We start from the raw sequence: 18,604 nt of genomic DNA on the forward strand, positions 1-18,604 counted from the left end.
GGACAGTTTTGAACTCACCCAACATGTAAATGAAGCCCCTCATCACCATGGTAACACTCTAGATTCAGTAATAACAAAAGGGTTAAACATTGATAATGTCTCAGTATTTGAATTATCATTTCTGATCATAACTGTGTGTTTTATGAAGGAAAAGCAGGGAGCTGAACAACAGATTCTTGAACAACAGTTAAGCGAGCTGCAGGGAGAGTTTAACCTCAAGCCTTCAGACGACCTGAGACCTCAGACTGACACCACTACAGCAGCTCTAGACCCTCCTGTCTAAAGAGGCTCAGAAGTCCATCCTGTTTCACTGCATGAAAAGTGTGATTTTCATCAGTAAGCAGCACTGTTAATTGCTGTTTAGTGCAGGTTAACGACTGTTCACGGGAATTTGTAGACAGCACAGAAAAACTGCCAGGAACTGATGTGGAGTTTCAATTCCTGGCAGTTTCACAGTCCTGAGAAGCTTGGCAGGTGACCCCCCAGCCCCCAGGACTGGACAGGACTGTGTGCCACTGCTAAAAGCAATGATCAATAATGTTATAAGAAAAGATACACAAGACAGTACAATTTATTTTATTTCTTTGAAGGTCAGTAACTTGTTTTACAAATCAGTACATACATACATGAAGGGATCGTTATATTCTGTTTCCTGGACTGAGACACAAACCTGAGAACTGAAAACTCACCTCTTCAGTCTCACCTGTCTATAAGCTCTATAATTGACAACATATTTTATTTATATTTAAAAGAAAAAAACAATGTATTACATGTGTTTAAAAGAAAAAATGCCTTTAAAAGAGAACGTAAGCACTCGTAAAATCATGGGAAAGAATCTTCAGTTGTGACTGATTCAGAGTCAGTTTCACTTTTCTTTTCACACTATTTTGGTCTAAATGTTATTTCCATGTAGCCCTTTTTCAGATAACCAGGTCATTTTTAAATGATCTGTTTAATAAGCCTGAAATAAATATTTTATTAATAAGACATTTACATGTACAAGTGCACAGTATTTATGGCATATTTGTAAGTATATAGATCATCTTTACTCTCTTAAAGCTTTCAAAGAAGTCGTGTTTCTTTGCTTTGTCTCCACACATTGTGATATATTCTGTCTTGGCTTCATAACCAAACTTGAGGAATTCTTCATCTTTATTGAACAGGATGCAGGTCGGAGTCTTTGGGGCGTCCAGTCCCAGCTCTTTCCCCACCGCTTCACATGTGCAATCTGTGACTCTTTGGGTGTCAAACTGAAAGCTTCTTTACTGTTTTTAGTGTCAAACTCTATTGCTATGATGTATGAGTCACTCATTGTATAAAACAGGTCCAGATAGTCTAAGTGGAGAAAGAAGAGGCAGTGAGCAGCAGTCACAATGTGTTTATTAGCTTCCTCTCAGTAAGTGTTACATCAGTAGTATTACATCACATCACTCTATAGGATTAAAGTAAAATCTGCTTCGACAGTGTTTTAGGTGCACAGAGAAAAATAATCTGCAAAGTGAAATCTTTGTATCATACAGACATATTTCATCACTTGAAGAAACAAAATACAACAGGAACAAAAGCTGCTCTGTTATTTTTTTTAATTATTTATCAACTGACAGCTCATCTTTTACAAGATCTGATTGTGGAGGACGGAGACCTCAGGAAACACTTATCTGGGTTGGTGATACTATGGAATGAATCCAGTCAAGAGTCAGGAAAAAGATTTTATTCTGGATGTCACAATGAGTTTCATTTCCATTCTGTAAAGGTGTGTGTGGTCTGGAAATAACAGGAAATAATCAACGTACATATATCAGGAATCACTGAAGTATTGTAATAAGCTCTCTTACTGGTTAACAACTAAATTGGCAAAAATGCATCTTCAAATAATACAGTGAAAATGATTATTAGTGTACTGACTTATTAATGGATGAAATACAGTTTCAAATAGAAATCTGCCATACTGTGAATCAACTGTAGTGGCTGTAATAGTGACTGAAACAGTCCATCTGCTCGGAGAACATGAGCAGGTGCAGCAAGGTAATTAAGTGAGCACACGGTCATAAATGGCAACTGAGCAAACAACCTTTAATTAACTAACAAGTAAATTCTTTAAATAGTAGGTATGAAGGTTAATGAGTTCTTATTCACACACACACACAGTGATGCAGGAGAGCAGGAATAAGCTTCTGCACTGTGTAGCAGTCACTGATTGGCTCTGGCTTAATTACCAATTAAGGGGGGCTGCATTAAAGGGCTTTCTGTTACATATGTACATACTTTGTGTAAATTATTCATGTTTCAATTATGTTCTTAATTCTAACATCCGTGGCCAATCGTGCACCTTACTACCTTAACAATATCCACCTGACTTACACTGATGTATAGTGTGCTGTACTGTAGCATATTAATAACATTGAACAGTGTGTATTCAGCAAATAGTATATTACAGTTATAATTATAGTTATATCTCTAGTCTCTATTCTATTTTATTCTATTTAGTTAGTTAATTTAGTTATTGTGTATAATTTAGCCTTTAATTGTATTTGTTTCTTTTACCATCCTCATTGTTTTATATTTTGATTCATGTCAACTGGATGCTGTTTGGTTGATCAATGTTTTAATTTGCAACACAATGATTGAAAACAAGGTTTCTGTTTCAGGAGTCAGGCTGGGTCATATTGTTCCCATCATGCGATGGATGCGATACGATACGAATCATTTTCAGCTTACACTGAAAATGATTTTTATTCTTAGTCAGTTCAGTTTCAGAGGTTTGCACACATTAAACACTCATTAATATTGTAATTATATCAGTGTATTGCTTGTGAAATAAAATGAGATTTTTTGATAAAAATAAAAGAGAAAGACCTAAAACGTTTGTTTAAAGTGATACTTCACAGCTACGTCTTCATATTTATACCGTGACCACAGGAATTCCTGCTCTCTGATTGGCTGGAAGGTGTCTGTTAGAATCATATGTGGACACTTCAAATGTAGCTCTGATCAACAGTTTAAGCACTGATTTGTTAAAGCACAGGTTACCATAGCAACAAGCTAACCGCTAATAGCTTAAAGGAAAACTACAGTTTGGATTGAACTTCCTTATCTCAGTCCAGAGGTGATAACAATGCTGCACTGACCAAGTTCATTCCTGAGTTCTGGGAATGCAGCAAACATTGTTAAAAAAGGTCCAACAGAGAAACAAGATCAGACAGGTTGTAAACAAACCAGCATTTATCCAGATGAACTGAACCTCTTTATCTAACGGAAAGTGAAACACCTGAAATGTCATCAATGAGATCTCATCATGATCAAGATACCGAACCCCAAAAGCAGAGTCATCCAGATACCAAACCACCGTATACCACCGTGTATGCAATTCCATATCCAATTCCATATCAAATTCCACCACCGCTCCTCGTGGTACTCGTGATCTGAGGAATTCCTGCAAATACAGAAACACAATCAGCACTTTGAGACAAACAAAAGTGATGCAGTGGAATAAAGGCCTTTTGTTTTGAGATGATAACTCAGTGCCATGACCTCTGAAAGGTTACATCAGTGAGATCTCTTTGTAACCTCCTTCCTGAAACTGTTCATATATTATTGATTAACCTCATTCCTGACCGCATCACTGTCGTGCCAACAATGACGTAAAGCACACCCTCTCGTGTAATATTGCCGTTTGTTGCTAATGTTTGACTTTGGTGAGTTGTTGAACTGATTGAATCAATGACCTGATCTCTGAAAATAAACCCGTAGTCATATTAAACTGTCGTTTTCCTTTCAGCTGACTACAAGAAAATTCAGATAACCTCTGTTTCTATAAGTGGCACATAGAGACAGTAACAGACTCCCTGTCTCCTTAAAATACAGACATGGAAAATAAAAGATAATTAGCAAAAAGTAAAACTAATAAAGTGTTATTGCTCATTTCTGTTTATAATTTTTACATTTTGCCGATGAAGTCGTCTCCAAAGTTGATCATGTGTCTCAGAGCGCTGAGGATCAGAGTGTCCACATCATCGTTGAGGTCGATTTCATCTCTGTAGTTCCTCATAGGAAAGATGTAGTTCATCGAGATGCCGACTGCTGAGCTGAAATCTTTCATCTACATGTTAAAGAAACAACATTTATGAGTATGAAGTTTTACTTTTTTTGTGCTGAAACTATTTTGACTGCAAAGCTTTAGGTTACATTTCTGTATAAACTCACCTTTTTCCTCAGGTGCATGCTCTTATAAACATTCCTCAGATCCTTTTCAGTTTCAGCACAGGCCTCATCGATCTTTGTGATCATCATCATCTGAGGAATCCCTGCAGATACAGAAACACACTCAGCTCTTTAAACTCGACTCAAAGCTAACATGATCAGGCTAACTGAAACCTGGTTTTAACCCTCTGCAGTCCAGCTTCATTTAGCTTCATTTTTACTTTCTCTGCATTCATGTTTGTCTTTTTTACCTTTTAAACTTCCACATACATGGTCTCTTTCTTTCTGCTCAAACTCAGTCATATGTCTCACTTATTATTTTGTCAATTAACAAATTATAAAACTGACAGAAACCCAAATAACAAGAAAAATGATACAGATGCTGATAAATGTGCACATTTTAGTGCTAATCACTGAAAATATTTTTATAGAACATTTTAAGATTGTAAAAAATCTAGTTTCATTATTCATACACACAAATGCAGCAGAAATATGTAGGAAATTGAACTGTAATTCAGTCTGTTTACATGTAAAGTGATTTTATCTAATTTTTTTGCCTTTATCATTGAACGTATGTAAACCTGTAAATCACTGAAAATATTAATATCTCATCTTTTTTTTGGTGAGACATTTAAGTCAAGTCAGTTTAAACTAACAGCTGAACAACTTGTTTTTAGGTCAAGACAGTTTCCATTTTCTACTGTATTATACTATATTACAGCACTGCAGGTAAAACTACAGCTGCCATTTGGTGCAAACATCCTTCATCCTTCTATCTTCTCTTTAACTTATGTTCCCAATAAAATGTTGAATGTAATGACGTGTTTTATCTTTAAAGTCTTATTCATAAAGGCCTTTATGGACTTAGTAAATAAAATGATAATACGTTAGCCATGAACTAAAGTAGTTTTTATGTTAATTTTTAGCTTTAAAAATGTAAACACAAGGCAGTAAACTGTTTCTTTTTTTCAGTGTATTTAAAGCTTTAACCTCTTAACATCCACCAGGCCAGTTGTAAGCGGTTTAGCATCACGCACTAATGAGTAACAGCAATTGACATAGTTTGGCCGCTTGGAGATGTTTTTGAGAGGTTGGAGAACACTAGCAACACCACAAACTAAAAACTCTAAGATTAGGTCTAGAGGTCTGGAATTTTGTACAGGTGTGGTTGACAAGATGTGGAAAGTATGTTGTGATTTCCATAGTTGTGGCATAAAGCTTGTGCTAGTTATTGTTATTCAAATATGACTCATTATAGACTTTTTTGAGCCATGTTTGAACTGATGTAGTTTTGGTTGTGTTGTAGCCACATGCTAAACAAGCACATTTCCAGAAACTAGAACTTTAAGTCACTTGATGAAGCCTGATGAAATGAAGCCTAATACATGCATTTTGGAAAAGTTTTTCTGTTGTAAACTTTTCCATTTGGGTATGCCAAATAGGTGAAAATCTAAAAAAAAAAGGGTGGATTTTAAGAGGCTACCCTGATATGACATGAATATATATTTAGTCCTGACCTTTGTATTGTGGACTGTATCAAACTGAGACAACTTATTCGTAAAATGTCTTGTCTCTGGACCTCATGGTTTAATGTTGGAGACCAGGAGTTCAGATCAAGTTAACCTGAATAAAACAGGATCAGTGGACACACACTTTCAGTAAACTCTGTTCTCACCCAGGTCTCTGGCTGCCTCTCTGACGCCCCTCATCTTCTGTAAAACTGACTCTTTAATCTCTGCTGTGTTAGCAGAGAGGATGCAAACCAGAACGTGGACTTGATCATCTGGAGAGGGGGACGGGTTGTATCCTGGATCGCTCTCTGACAGTGCAGATACTGGGTTGAACTGGAAATCAGTGTAGAACCAAAATGAATGAGACATTATATGAAGGACTGAACATTATTTTCCAGTGGTCTTTGACTGAAACATTAAATCATCCCATAGTAACCAGTGTTCCACATGTCTCATGATCTGAAAGCTCAGTATTAAGCTCTGTTTCTCATTTCTCTGTTTCATAGTTGGTCAGATGTTCATCTTTAAAGGATGGAGAATGTAATGGTGCCAAAGAAAACAAAGAAATGCTGGGGAGCTATGAAATCAGCACAGCAGTCTACTAGACAAAGAAGACAAGCAGCAGAGAAGAATGCCATGGAAAGTGGGTCCTTGCAGGTGAGCAACTCAAGAGTTGTTGGCTCTAATAAACTCCATAATGAGAGAAGAGATTGGGTCTGCTTTCAACAGACTTCAGCCACAGCTGGATGCTTTAAAGGTAGAACTTGACTGCTGTAATCAGAGGCTAAGGGAGGTGGTCGGCATGGACTGTCATGTTGCTACACCTGAAGCGACAAATAGATGCCTAATAAAGGAAAACAAAGAGCATAGAGACAAAATAGAGAGGATGGAAATACAGAGCAGAAAGTTTGTGCGTGTTTGTACGTGTGTTCGGATCAAAAAGCGATCAAGAAGAATGATCCCATTGCCTTTATGACAAACTACAATGAAGGTGTTCTGAGAGGAGAACCACTGGTTCACAAAGTAGATACATGATCTCTTTTACAAGGGAGACTTGGCTAAAATGGTGTCAATACGTGACATAAAAATACATTAATTCACAACAATCACATCCAACACAATTAAACAGGATCTGAGAAATATGAGAGATAAAACTTGACTATTTAAAACGTTAATAAAAAGTTTAATGTCTCATTAACTGTCAGAGTGGAACGGTGCAGTATTGTGCTGAATTAAAATTAACTTTTAATCTGATGTGTGGAGAAAAGTTCTGTCATGTTGTTTGTGTTAAATGTGGTAAAAACTCAGAGTTTGTGTGTGAACAGTTAAGGTCTGTGTGGGTTTTGATGTGTTAGTGTTCCAATTGATAAGTTAGTCTGGACTTGCCGTTGTGTTGCCCTCATAAAGAAAGGACCACAGAATGTTTCATTGATTTAACTCTAACCAGGACTCTGCTGCATCTCCGTCTGGCTCTCTTGAGGTTATCTGGCTTCACTGACACAAACATTGGCCATCCAGTATCATGAAGCTGGTTATCAACAAAGTTTTCCAGCTACAAGCGCATTAATGTGAAAGGGGGGGGGGGGGGGGGGGGTTAATCACAAGCAACATCATCCGAACCATGAATGAAGTACTTAATATGATATGAGGTGAAATAAGAAGTAATAATTCCCAAATATTAAAAGTGAGGCTAAAGTAAAGTAAATGTGAATTGTTAAAAAGAAATTTCAGACTGTTTCTGCTGCAGCAGAGAGGAGAGGAAAGGTAGTTAATGTCTGATGAGGTCTATCTGACTCACTTGTTGTATTTATAATGAAGGGAGCTAATCACAGTGTGTTAATCTGAGCTGCAGTGATGGAATCAGAGTGTATAATCAGATAAACTGTCCACTATCCCTTTAGGAACAGAAGAAAACTTTGCACAATTAAAATGCAGCTGATCATCATTGTGTTTAGTGTCGTTAACTTTCCCTCCTTCTGTTAGAAGCTCTGCTTTAAACTCAGACTGGAAACAGAAAGTCTGGAACAATAAAATGATTCTCCTGAACCATAAAAATATATTTTGCTCTTTTTTACTTGTCATATTATTGTAAACTCAGGATCCTGTAGGAATGATGATTTTCCAGTGATCTGATTGGTCAGTGGTCGTTCAGCATAGGTTACCATGGTGATTTATCCCCATTAAAAGTGAACCAGCTTCATGAGACCAGAAAACCTGAGTTAAGCCCAAAGAGAGCTGCTAACACACTGATGTCACTTCGTGGTACAGGCTCCTGATCACAACAGTAGATGGTTTTTATTGATTAATGTGACAGTTGTACCTTGTAACCTTCCTTCACACATCCCATCATGGCCAGTTTGATGTCTTCAGCTTTGACGCCTTGTCCCGTCCCCTCCTCCAGACCCATGATGTCATTGAAGACGATCGGGTAGAAGCTGTTTGAGGTTCCTCTTCTGACTTTATGAGTTTCATACTGAAACACAAACAGAGAAACATGCATCTACTGACTTTGTATTAAAAACCCTGAATACATCTCTGTGAACGAGGGAACTTTTTTCAGTATTTTTGTTTGCAGCAGTGAGCTGCAGCTAAAGATTTGACTCTCAGTTGTTCAAATCAGCTTCTGGATCAGTTTGGGATGAATTATGAGTGATGAGGTTTGTTCCCAACTGCAACGACAAAGCATTCATACACCTCTGATAGCTGCTAAGGCTCATGGGTAGTGTAGTATTTAGAGCCGTCCAACTGCAACCGCCTGTATAAACCATCCTATCAACTCTGTCTCCTAGAAATTACATTTATATACAAATAAACTGCAACAACAAATATGTTTTGTTAGAAAAATAACTGCTTAATCATGTTTTCTCTCAACATAATGAGAAAATGTTGTTAATTAAAATATTTAAGTTGCAAAAATGTTGATACTGAAAGTATGAGTGAAATGTTCAGAGACAACGTACCTGTTTGTTGTTTTTACACCAAAATCTCTGATGTCACAGTAAAATATCAGCTGGTAGAAACTACAGCAGTGTGAAAGTGTTTGTGGTTGTGTTCAGACTCTGGCAGCACTTGCTTAAAGTCAGAGAAAGATCCTGGTCTCTGTTTAATACAGAAAAAAGTCTGCAGTGACTTGAAGCTCAACATATTTATGAACATTTAAGCCACAGCAGCATCTGTCACTAACCTGAACCAAACCTGAACACACACAGGACTCAGGATGTGAACCCGAGTCCCTCCCACTGCAGAGACATGTATAAATGTAGCTTCATTCATTCCACAAACCCTTACTGTGAACATCATCTAGACAGAGACGTCACTGGAAAACAGTTCAGTCATACAGTGGTGCTTGAAAGTTTGTGAACCCTTTAGAATATTTTCTACTTCTGCACAGTAGCGTAGCTAATTAAATTAGCGTAGTTTATTAAATAAACTCAGGCAATATTTGCACATTACAGTAGGCACAGGACCAACTGCTTACTGTAGGTTTGACATTGCTTTAAGACATGCATATGTTGGGCCTCATATGCCATGTGCATGAAACAAAGGCAGGCCTGCATGCAGTCACAAAGCCTGATAACAGGTGCCAAGTCAAACAAAAGGACTCCAAACGGACTTCATCTCCCATCATGCTCTGCTCAACTCACACCTAGGTGTGAAATCCAGCAGAGTCAAACTCTCGGCTCTCATTGGACAAGACCCACCGGAAACCAGGGGGATTCCCCTCCCCAGGCTGTGACATCACCAAAGGTATAAACACCAGAGCCACTGTTCAAATCTCGTGGTCAGCTCATGACCAGAACTCTTGCGTGACATAACCCCTCATGGTTCATGTCCGCCATCTTGTTCCTTCTCCTTCCTCTCTCACAACCCCCCTATACCATGGGTGTATAAAGAGAACTGGATACTGGAACAGTGCTGGTCTTTGGAGCAAATTTGACATAGTGGCAGCGGCGCCGGAATGAGTTTTGAAGTGGGGGGACATCCAGCTATAGATAACGTAATCGTCATCATTTCAGCCATAACTCTTATGTAACTCACCACGAAAACAGTCACATAGTTTAGTAATTAATGTTACACAAGAGCATTTATACTGCAATGTCTCTCGAGAATAAAACATGAAACGCTACTTTTGCTGAAAAGAAAGTTGGAAAAAATTCTATGATGAGCCCCACTAACCCAATGTCACATTCATAAAAAGGGTAGAATATAGAGTTATAATTGACCAGTCTGGTGTGTGTATAGATGTGTGTAGTTATTCTGTAGAAGCCTGCAGCCAGATACATAAAACTCTGTATAGATTAGTGACTAAAACTGTGTGTACGCACAAAGCCAGAAATATGCAGACGCATTCATCATCAGTTTTATAAATCTCAGTCACTGAGGAACTGGCCTGCACACGAGCCTCATGTCCACTTCCATAATGAGCCATAAATGGATGAAGACACACTCTGAACCAGCTGTTTTCATATCAACATGATGCCTGCTCCACCAATCTGTACAGCTGAACAAACTGGAGATAAAAAGTGAAGTTTAGGTTCTCCAACAGTGGAACAGCTGTTGTTACGCACAGCTGTGCAGCTCTTTTCACCATCCATATCATTAATTCAACACATGGACTGTAAACCACTGTCAGCAGTGATGTCTCAGAAATGTAATCATATTTTGCAGCGCTCATATCTAAACCGACTTTACAAGGTGTGACACAACTAAGGATAACATAAAAAGAATATTAATAGCAAAATAAAATGTTGAATCCCATGTAAATTAAAAGAATGATAAAATTAATCACACAGTAGTAGTAGTAGTAAGTAGTTAATCAATGTTACCTGCCTTTGATTGGAACGCAAAAACAATCACACAATCAGTGCAGCTGGTTATCAACATAAACAATGTTTTACTCAAAGATTCCGTCTCAGCTTATATTTCATCTCAAAAACGTTCCCCCAAACATAACGCTTCTCATTCAAAAGATATCCTGGGTATGTTGAACCTGCTGCGTAGTACAGGCGCCAGCTCTGGTACTGAGCATGCTCAGTCACTGACACGTTGCTTACTGGGACACTTAATGCAACAGAACCATGGTTATTGTTATTATTTACAGCTGTGCTTTTCCTGCTTTGACATGTCCAGCTGTCTGCTGTGAAAAGGCTCCATTGTGCCTTCCACTGCATTCACTGCAGTTTCTCTATTTAATTTAATATTTGATATTTCTGTGTCTTAAGCTGCTTTGTGGTTACTGTGTACATTTACTTTGTTTGCCTCATATTGTATATAGTAGATGTTCATATAGTATTCTAGTTTTAAGTTTACTTATTAATACTCTGAACATGTTGCTGTATGTCATTTTGCTGCTGTGACACTTTAATTCTCCTGTGTGGGATCAATAAAGTTTATCTTGTCTTGTCAATACAGTTAATTTAAGAATATGACTAAATCAAGGGAACAAAATAATTATATTGAATTCATTCAGATTTATTAAAATTTATCTCTGTTGCTTTAAAGTTTCATCAAAGTGTTGTTAAATGTTTATAGTAATAAAAATGAAATAAACTAAAAATATACTAATAAAAACACTTATCTGGGATCATTTTTGACACAGATCAAGTGTTCTTACTGTTGTGGTGAAACTCCTCTCAGAGAAGAAAGCACTGGGTGTAGCTAGATGGGTCATTCTGCGTCGTACAATGTTGCTGACAGAGTTGATGAAGCTGGATTTTCCAGCTCCAACCGGCCCGTACAGCAGAACTCGGAGGTGTTTGATTTCCTTGTTAGTGTTTACAGGCGTGTAACTCTGCACATACTGCAGATCTGTCTCTTTGTCTCTGAGGATAAAATTATATTTGAATTAAGATAAAAGTATAAACCTGTTTAAATTTTTAACAAAACTTTTTGATTTCATCATCAACAAACTGAAAAAAAAGAAACAAATACAGACATATTTACACAATAGTGAGCACAATTAGTGTGAACCTAGAGGAAAAAACTTATTGGAGATAATATAGAAAATAATAATAATTCAATATATGAACTATTATATAATAATAATAATAATAATAATAATAATAATAATAATAATAATAATAATAATAATAATAACTAGAAGAAAACGGGTGTGTTAACTACTTGCAGATTCAGCTGCTGAAAGATTTACAGCAAGATGTTTCACTTTTATAAAACTTATAAAAAAGCTTTTATAAATTTTTTTGCTTCTTTCAGTTCTCTGATTAAAATGTTTGTTATAATACAACTTTTAATGTGATTTATGGTTTCATGTTGGATCTCTTCCCTGCAGTTAAATACCTGCAGTCAGCTTCCTCAGCAGAATTCATCTGTTTTGTATTATGACACTGATTTCCACGGTCGCATCGTGTTTCTACATGTTTGCAGTTGTGGTTTTATGATCCACAGAACTGCCTGAAGCAGCCTTCAATAATGAGCAGATATGACTCATAATAACAATACTGCAGCTCACCTGACTCCACCTGCTGACAGTAAAATATATTCAGCCTCTCTGAAGCTGTTTGTGCTGCTGCTGCTCACTAAAACTACAAACATGTCGGTCACACTCCATCCTTTATGTTAAACAGCAGAGACATAAACTCACCCCCAAGATATTTGTCTCCATGGTTCACTGAGAGCTGAAGAGAAAACAAAAATTTTCATTAACATCATGTGTCATTCTGTGTCAATAAAGATCAGAATTCAGAAACAGATTTTAATGTCTTACTGGGAGAAGGCGGCGGCTCAGATCCTACAAAGACAAACATTTAGGAAACATGAACATGTAATACAAGACGTTTTATTTGATGTTAATCTAACATGGAATAAATAAAAATACTGCAAATTACAATGAATTGAAGGTTCAGTGATTTATAGCAGCTTTTAGAATCAAAGAGGAAACTGTTTCTTGTTTTAATGTTTTAATTTCATCCAAACTGATGAAACCAAATTAAACAGAAGTCAGTTTTCAGTTTCAATTTAAGAAGAATTTAGTTTAAAAGAAACAGATTTACATCAATAAAACATAAAGTTTTACACTGAAGGAGAATAATATTCATATTGTTAACATGTCGTCTATATTCTGCTGTTAAATGTGTTTCTTACCATGAACATGAGGAAACAGAAGAAGTGCTGTAGAGAGGAAGATATGAAGGACATCATGATCAATACTTTTGATTAATGTTTTAATGAATAAATGTAATAAATGTTTCTGATCTTTAAGAAAATATATTTACAATAAGAAACAGAACTGAGTTTATAAAAGTTTACAGTAACATTTACACTAATGACATTTTAGTGAAGAGAGACAATCAGTGCTAACCTCAGGGACAAATACATCACATTTCCTGTTTCACAATAAAAGCCAGTCCATGGCTCACTGGTTTTAATTTGAAGCAGGAAACGTTGTGTTTGCATTAGCAGTAACTGAACACATCTGTTCACAGCAGGAGTGACAAAAACAGTTTTACAGAGAAGTGTAAAAACTTCAGAAATATGTTTAAAGTGAATCACTTGTTGATGATTAAACTTTTCACCACATTTTATTGAACTCTGGTTTGAAGCTTTTGAGAAATCAGACAAATGAAACCAAAACTAGAACTATTCAGAAACGTATTTTCTGCAGATATTTGTATTAGTAGCTTTAGTTAAATCGTACTGAATAATCTGAGGAGAAATATTCCTACCCCAAAATATGCATTGATCGATCATTCTTCTTCTGCTGTCGTAGTTCTGCAGCAGTGGAGCCAACAGGTTACTGACTCTTTACCCACAGTTTCCTCTCACCTTTATCAGTTTGGTTCATGAATCATGTGACTGAAATCCACCAGTCTGTTACTTTCACTTTCATCCCTCCACCCACCTCTGTTTCTGTCTGGACATGAACATGTGCTGCTCAAACATACAGTACAAAGTGCACAGTGCAGCAGAAGGCAAAGCAAGGCAAGGCAAGTTTATTTGTACAGCACATTTCAACAAGGAAATTCAAAGTGCTTTACATAGAGCATAAAAGGCATCAAAACAGAATATAAAAGCAACACAAGTAAAAAGACAAAAACAATTAAAAAGTGTTAAATTTGGAAATAAAATGAAGCTGAAAGGGAATAAGACAGATGAAACAGGAATAACAGTTACAGTGCAGTGTAAAATATTAACCCTCAAATTTGGTTTAATAAAAGGCGGCAAACAGAAAAGTCTTCAGCTGTGATTTAAAAGAACTGAGAGTTGCAGCAGACCTGCAGTTTTCTGGGATTTTGTTCCAGATATGTGGAGCATAAAAACTGAACGCTGCTTCTCCATGTTTAGTTTTTACTCTGGGGACAGAAAGCAGACCTGATCCAGACCACCTGAGAGGTCTGGATGCTTCATAATATAGCAGCAGATCAGAAATGTATTTTGGCCCAAAACCATTCAGTGCTCTATAAACATACAGCAGTATTTTAAAATCAACTCTTTGACAGACAGGAAGCCAGTGTAAAGATCTGAGAACTGGAGTTATATGATCCACTTTCTTGGTCTTAGTGAGGACTCGAGCAGCAGCGTCTGGATCAGCTGCAGCTGTCTGATCGATTTTTTAGGGAGACCTGTGAAGACAGTATTACAGTAGTCAAGTCTACTGAAGATAAATGCAGGACAAGTTTTTCCAAATCCTGCTGAGACATAATTCCTTTAATTGTTGATATATTCTTCAGGTAATAGTAGGCTGACTTTGTAATTGTCTTAATGTGGCTGTTGAAATTCAGGTCTGAGTCCATGACTACACCAAGATTTCTGGCTTGGTTTGTAGTTTTTAACATTATCAACTGAAGCTGAGTGCTGACATTTAAACGTTCTTCCTTGGCTCAAAAAACAATTACTTCAGTTTTATCTTTGTTTAATTGAAGAAAATTCTGGCACATCCAATTGTTGATTTGTTCAATGCACTTACTCAGTGCTTGTACTGGACCATAGGCCCCTGGTAATATGGTTATATAAATTTGTGTGTCATCTGCATAACTGTGGTAACATATTTCTGAGCCAGTGGGAGCATGTAGATGTTGAACAGAAGAGGCCCCAGAATGGAGCCTTGGGGAACTCCGCATGTCATTTTTGTCTGATGTGTAATTACTTAAAGACACAAAGTAGTCCCCGTCCTTTAAGTAGGATTCAAACCAGTTTAGTAATGTGCCAGAAAGTCCCACCAAGTTTTCCAGTCTGTCTAGTAATATGTTGTGGTCGACCGTGTCAAATGCGGCACTGAGATCCAATAATACTGATACTGTAATTCTGCCACTGTCAGTGTTTAAGTGTATATCATTGAAGACCTTAACAAGAGCAGTCTCAGTGCTGTGGTGTGGTTGAAATCCTGACTGGAAGACATCAAAACAGTTGTTTAGTGCCACAAAGTTGTTCAGCTGTTGAAAAACAGCTTTTTCAATGATCCTGCTTAAAAATGGGAGGTTTGATATGGGCCTATAGTTGCTCATTAGTGATGTGTCTAGATTGTTCTTTTTTAAGAGTGGCTTGATGACGGCAGTTTTCAGGGCCTGTGGGAAGACACCTGAGAGAAGAGATGTGTTGACAATCTGTAGAAGATCTGAGGCCATGCAGTTTGAAACAATTTTGAAAAAGCCTGTAGACAGAATATGAAGGCAGCCGGAGGAGGATTTCAGATGTTGTATAATGTCCTCCAGGTTTTTATGGTTGATCCGCTGGAATTGTGTCATACTACTCAAATTGATTTTAAGTGGACACAGGGACAACGCATATCCTGCACCTGATATGGAGGCATTGACTGCTTGTCTATTTTTCTGAATTTTTTCAGTGAAGAAGGAGGCAAATTCATTGCAGGCCTTGGTGGATAGAAGTTCAGGGGCTACTGACACAGGAGGGTTTGTCAGCCTGTCGACAGCAGCAAATAAGGCACGTGCATTATTATTATTTTTGGCAATGATGTCAGAGAAGAAGGACCACCTTGCATTTCTCAGTTCCAAATTATGAATGTGAAGTCTCTCTTTATAGATGTCATAATGAACCTGGAGATTTGTTTTTTCGCCACCTGCGTTCAGCTTTTCAACACTCTCTTTTTTCCATTCTGACCAGCGTGGCGTTTCTCTATGGAGATCTTTTCTTACCAGAGACAACCTTCACCTTAGTGGGTCCAATGGCATCAATAACCTTTGTAATTTTAGAACTGAAATGATCCACAAGCTCATTGACCAAGACCCAAAAGAGGGCAGGTATGACAGAGAGGGCCTGAATAAATATTTCACTGGTGTTTTCAGTGATATACCGTTTTGTGATTACCTCTGTTTGAACATTTGTGTGCACAGAGATAGCACACCCAACACATATCAGGTAGCGCTTGCTGTATTTTGTACACAAATAACTGGATGTGCTGTGCTCTTATCAGACGGAGGAGAGAGAGGATGATTCTGTAGCCATTGTGGAAGGGGGGGAGGGGGCGGGCGCCATAACTGTGGCAAATGTGTCGAGACTGGTCGAGAACTTAAAGTCATCGGTGGAGGTGGACGCCGAAGGGGGTTTAGGGGAGAGAAAATGGGAGTGTTGGGACGGGCAGTAGTGCGTTTGGTTATTAGCAATAATTTATAATTATCATAGATAATTATGAATTATGAAAATAAGATATTGTTAACTCTAATCAACAATTCGGGCACCAACTGTTGGATCTGTGAGGAACACAGTTGATTATTTGCAATAATTATCAATTATTACGGATAATTAACTAATTATGACAATTAATAGAATTATTAATATGAATTAACAAATACGGGGCACCACCCGGAAACCGGGACCAATAACCAAACAAGGTGATCTCATAAATGGGAGTTCACCTAGAATGTTAATATCTGAGATATCAACATTCAAGGGTGAACAAAGAAGGGTTGAATTCAAGCTCTGACTCCTTCAATCAGCCACTTTTCACAATATTACACACAATAATGACAGAAGAACTTCTCTTTAAAGATATAGCAGTGTTTATTAAACTTAGCAAAAATAACAAAGTTAACAAATGTTTCATTCAATAAACGACTATTCTAAAATCTAATCACACACATCTAATCACAGCGTGCGTGTGACAAGATGGCGACGGGGCCTGACGTTGTCGGTCTGCGACGCGGACGTGACTATGGGAGGAAGTCACGTCGCGCGAGAACCGGATGGCAGAAATGTGTCTTGGTTAGACAGAAGCAAGACGGTGTCTCGCACTCACCCACTTCTGTGAAAAACACACGTGTCTGATGGCGGATAAAGAAAGACAAAGCGAAGCTTTGTCCGACGTTATCTGACCATCAGATGTGCAAAAGATGTCGGTGCGTGTAGGTGTGTGTGCGCGTGTGTGTATGTGTTAGTCAGACGAGAGAGGGAAGAAGGAGAGAAAGCGATCGTGAGAGGGAGAGAAGCGGCTTTGTCCACAGACAGTGCGCATACAGAAGGCAGTCTGTAACGCACGTTGTCTGGTTTCTGATCGACAAAGCAACTTACTTCCTGACTCACGATGGCACAAACACAGCAGTAGTCCTGAGCGGGACAAACACAAAACAGTCTAGCGTGGTGAACACAACTAAACAGGCAGCAAACTTAAAATACTCCTAAGAGTAAACAGAGAAAAATGGACTCGGCGGTCCATCAACAGCCCAACAAACAATAACAAAAGCTAAGAGCTAAATGCTAAACAACAGCAATTGATGCTGATAAGAACACACAATTAACACTGCCTCTGCCCAGACTTATGCCTCTTACTTGGGTCGCTTCAGAAAGCGAGCAGGGTTGGTCTGTAATCCGTCTTTATGTCTGGCTTTGTCCTGGGCTCGGATGCAGACGGTGGCCGTTCTCGCACGGTCAGTGAAAAACACGGCAGCTGGCTCTCGGCGGCGTGGCGGAGAGAACAGCAGAGTCGACTCGGTGAAGAAGCGTTACTTCCTTCGAGGGAATTTGAGGACGCTGGTTGCAGCAGCGGTCTCTCTCGGATCCGGGAATGTGTTCGGGTGTACACGGGCGAAGTCTCGTCTCGTCCGGCAAGGGGGGGTACCCCCCTTAGTCAGCTGACTCACAGAGGAACAGGAGTTACCCCTAGCTCAGTGACATGGGAAAGGCGTGTGCTTCAGGGCACGTTCAGTTTTGAAAGGGGCGGTGATGTCATGACTGCATCATCAGGACGCTCCGCTGTGCAGGAGCATCTCCGCCAATGAGACTGTATGTTAACTGCTCCTTGCTGAGGTGTGAAAATCGCAAAGCATCCTTGGAAATGGAGTTTGCAATGGACTCCCCATTGTCTGTAAGCATTTTTGGCGCTATTCCTTTGTCTCTGGGAAAACAAAAGAATAAAGCACCTCGTGGTCAGGCCTCACAGGTTACATGTAGGCCTTCTTTGTGTGACCTCATGGTCTGAGGCCCAACAGGAGTAGGGCTGGGTGTAAGTTTGGTCCCAGCAGTGACCAGCTCTTTCATCTGGTCAGGGAACTCCAAGAGGGGGGAGGAGGGAGAAAGGGTGACTGGAGAAGAGAGTGATCTGGATAGGGTTTGGGGGGGTGAAAGGGGTGAATCCTCAAAGGTGGTGAGGGGGGTGGTGACTCCTCCTCTCGACTCTGATGACTGCCATGTTTAAAGCTCTCTTCAGGCGGCTCTCTTTCAGGGTTTCTGCTATGTTTTGTTATGTCTTGTTCTTGTTTTGATTCCTCTTGTCTCTTGACCTTGGCAGAGGGAGCAGATGGGTGACACAGGAAGTAAAATAAGTTAAAGATGATCAATTTTACTCCTGACTTGTTAAGGAAAAGTCCATCTGCCTTAAAAAGATGTCTGCGGTCCCAGAAAAAGTTGAAATTGTCAATGAAGTGCAGTGAATGGACAGTACATGCAGTTGAGAACCATGTGTTCAGTGCCAACAATCTGCT

The 18,604-nt window shown here is 38.6% G+C and overlaps 2 protein-coding genes across 4 annotated transcripts in view; both read right to left on the reverse strand.

The window, feature by feature from the left end:
- LOC137192205 (interferon-induced protein 44-like) overlaps window positions 1-18,604 on the reverse strand; it is a 116,130-nt gene that overhangs the window by 28,734 nt on the left and 68,792 nt on the right. The gene's annotated exons all lie outside the window — the stretch shown is intronic.
- Window positions 1,364-16,184, reverse strand: LOC137192208 (interferon-induced protein 44-like). Its single transcript, XM_067602734.1, has 10 exons — window positions 13,397-16,184; window positions 12,816-12,842; window positions 12,439-12,462; window positions 12,316-12,349; window positions 11,326-11,533; window positions 8,032-8,184; window positions 5,876-6,044; window positions 4,204-4,304; window positions 3,942-4,099; window positions 1,364-3,433 (listed from the first exon to the last, which is right to left on the reverse strand). The coding sequence occupies exons 1-10, from the start codon at window positions 13,419-13,421 to the stop codon at window positions 3,280-3,282; spliced, it is 1,053 nt and encodes a 350-aa protein (XP_067458835.1). The 5' UTR covers window positions 13,422-16,184; the 3' UTR covers window positions 1,364-3,279.

Source organism: Thunnus thynnus, chromosome 11 (genome assembly GCF_963924715.1).
Source record: "Thunnus thynnus chromosome 11, fThuThy2.1, whole genome shotgun sequence".
In the NCBI taxonomy this organism is placed as follows: domain Eukaryota; kingdom Metazoa; phylum Chordata; class Actinopteri; order Scombriformes; family Scombridae; genus Thunnus; species Thunnus thynnus.

Bases quoted from the DNA above. Each gene is read 5' to 3' on its own strand.
- LOC137192208 (XM_067602734.1), bottom strand. From the start codon at position 13,421: ATGATCGATCAATGCATATTTTGGG. The intron at 12,463-12,815 runs GTAAGAAACACA...TTGTCTTTGTAG, and splicing joins TCTGTTTCCTCATGTTCATG to GATCTGAGCCGCCGCCTTCT. The intron at 11,534-12,315 runs GTGAGTTTATGT...TTTTATCCTCAG, and splicing joins TGGAGACAAATATCTTGGGG to AGACAAAGAGACAGATCTGC.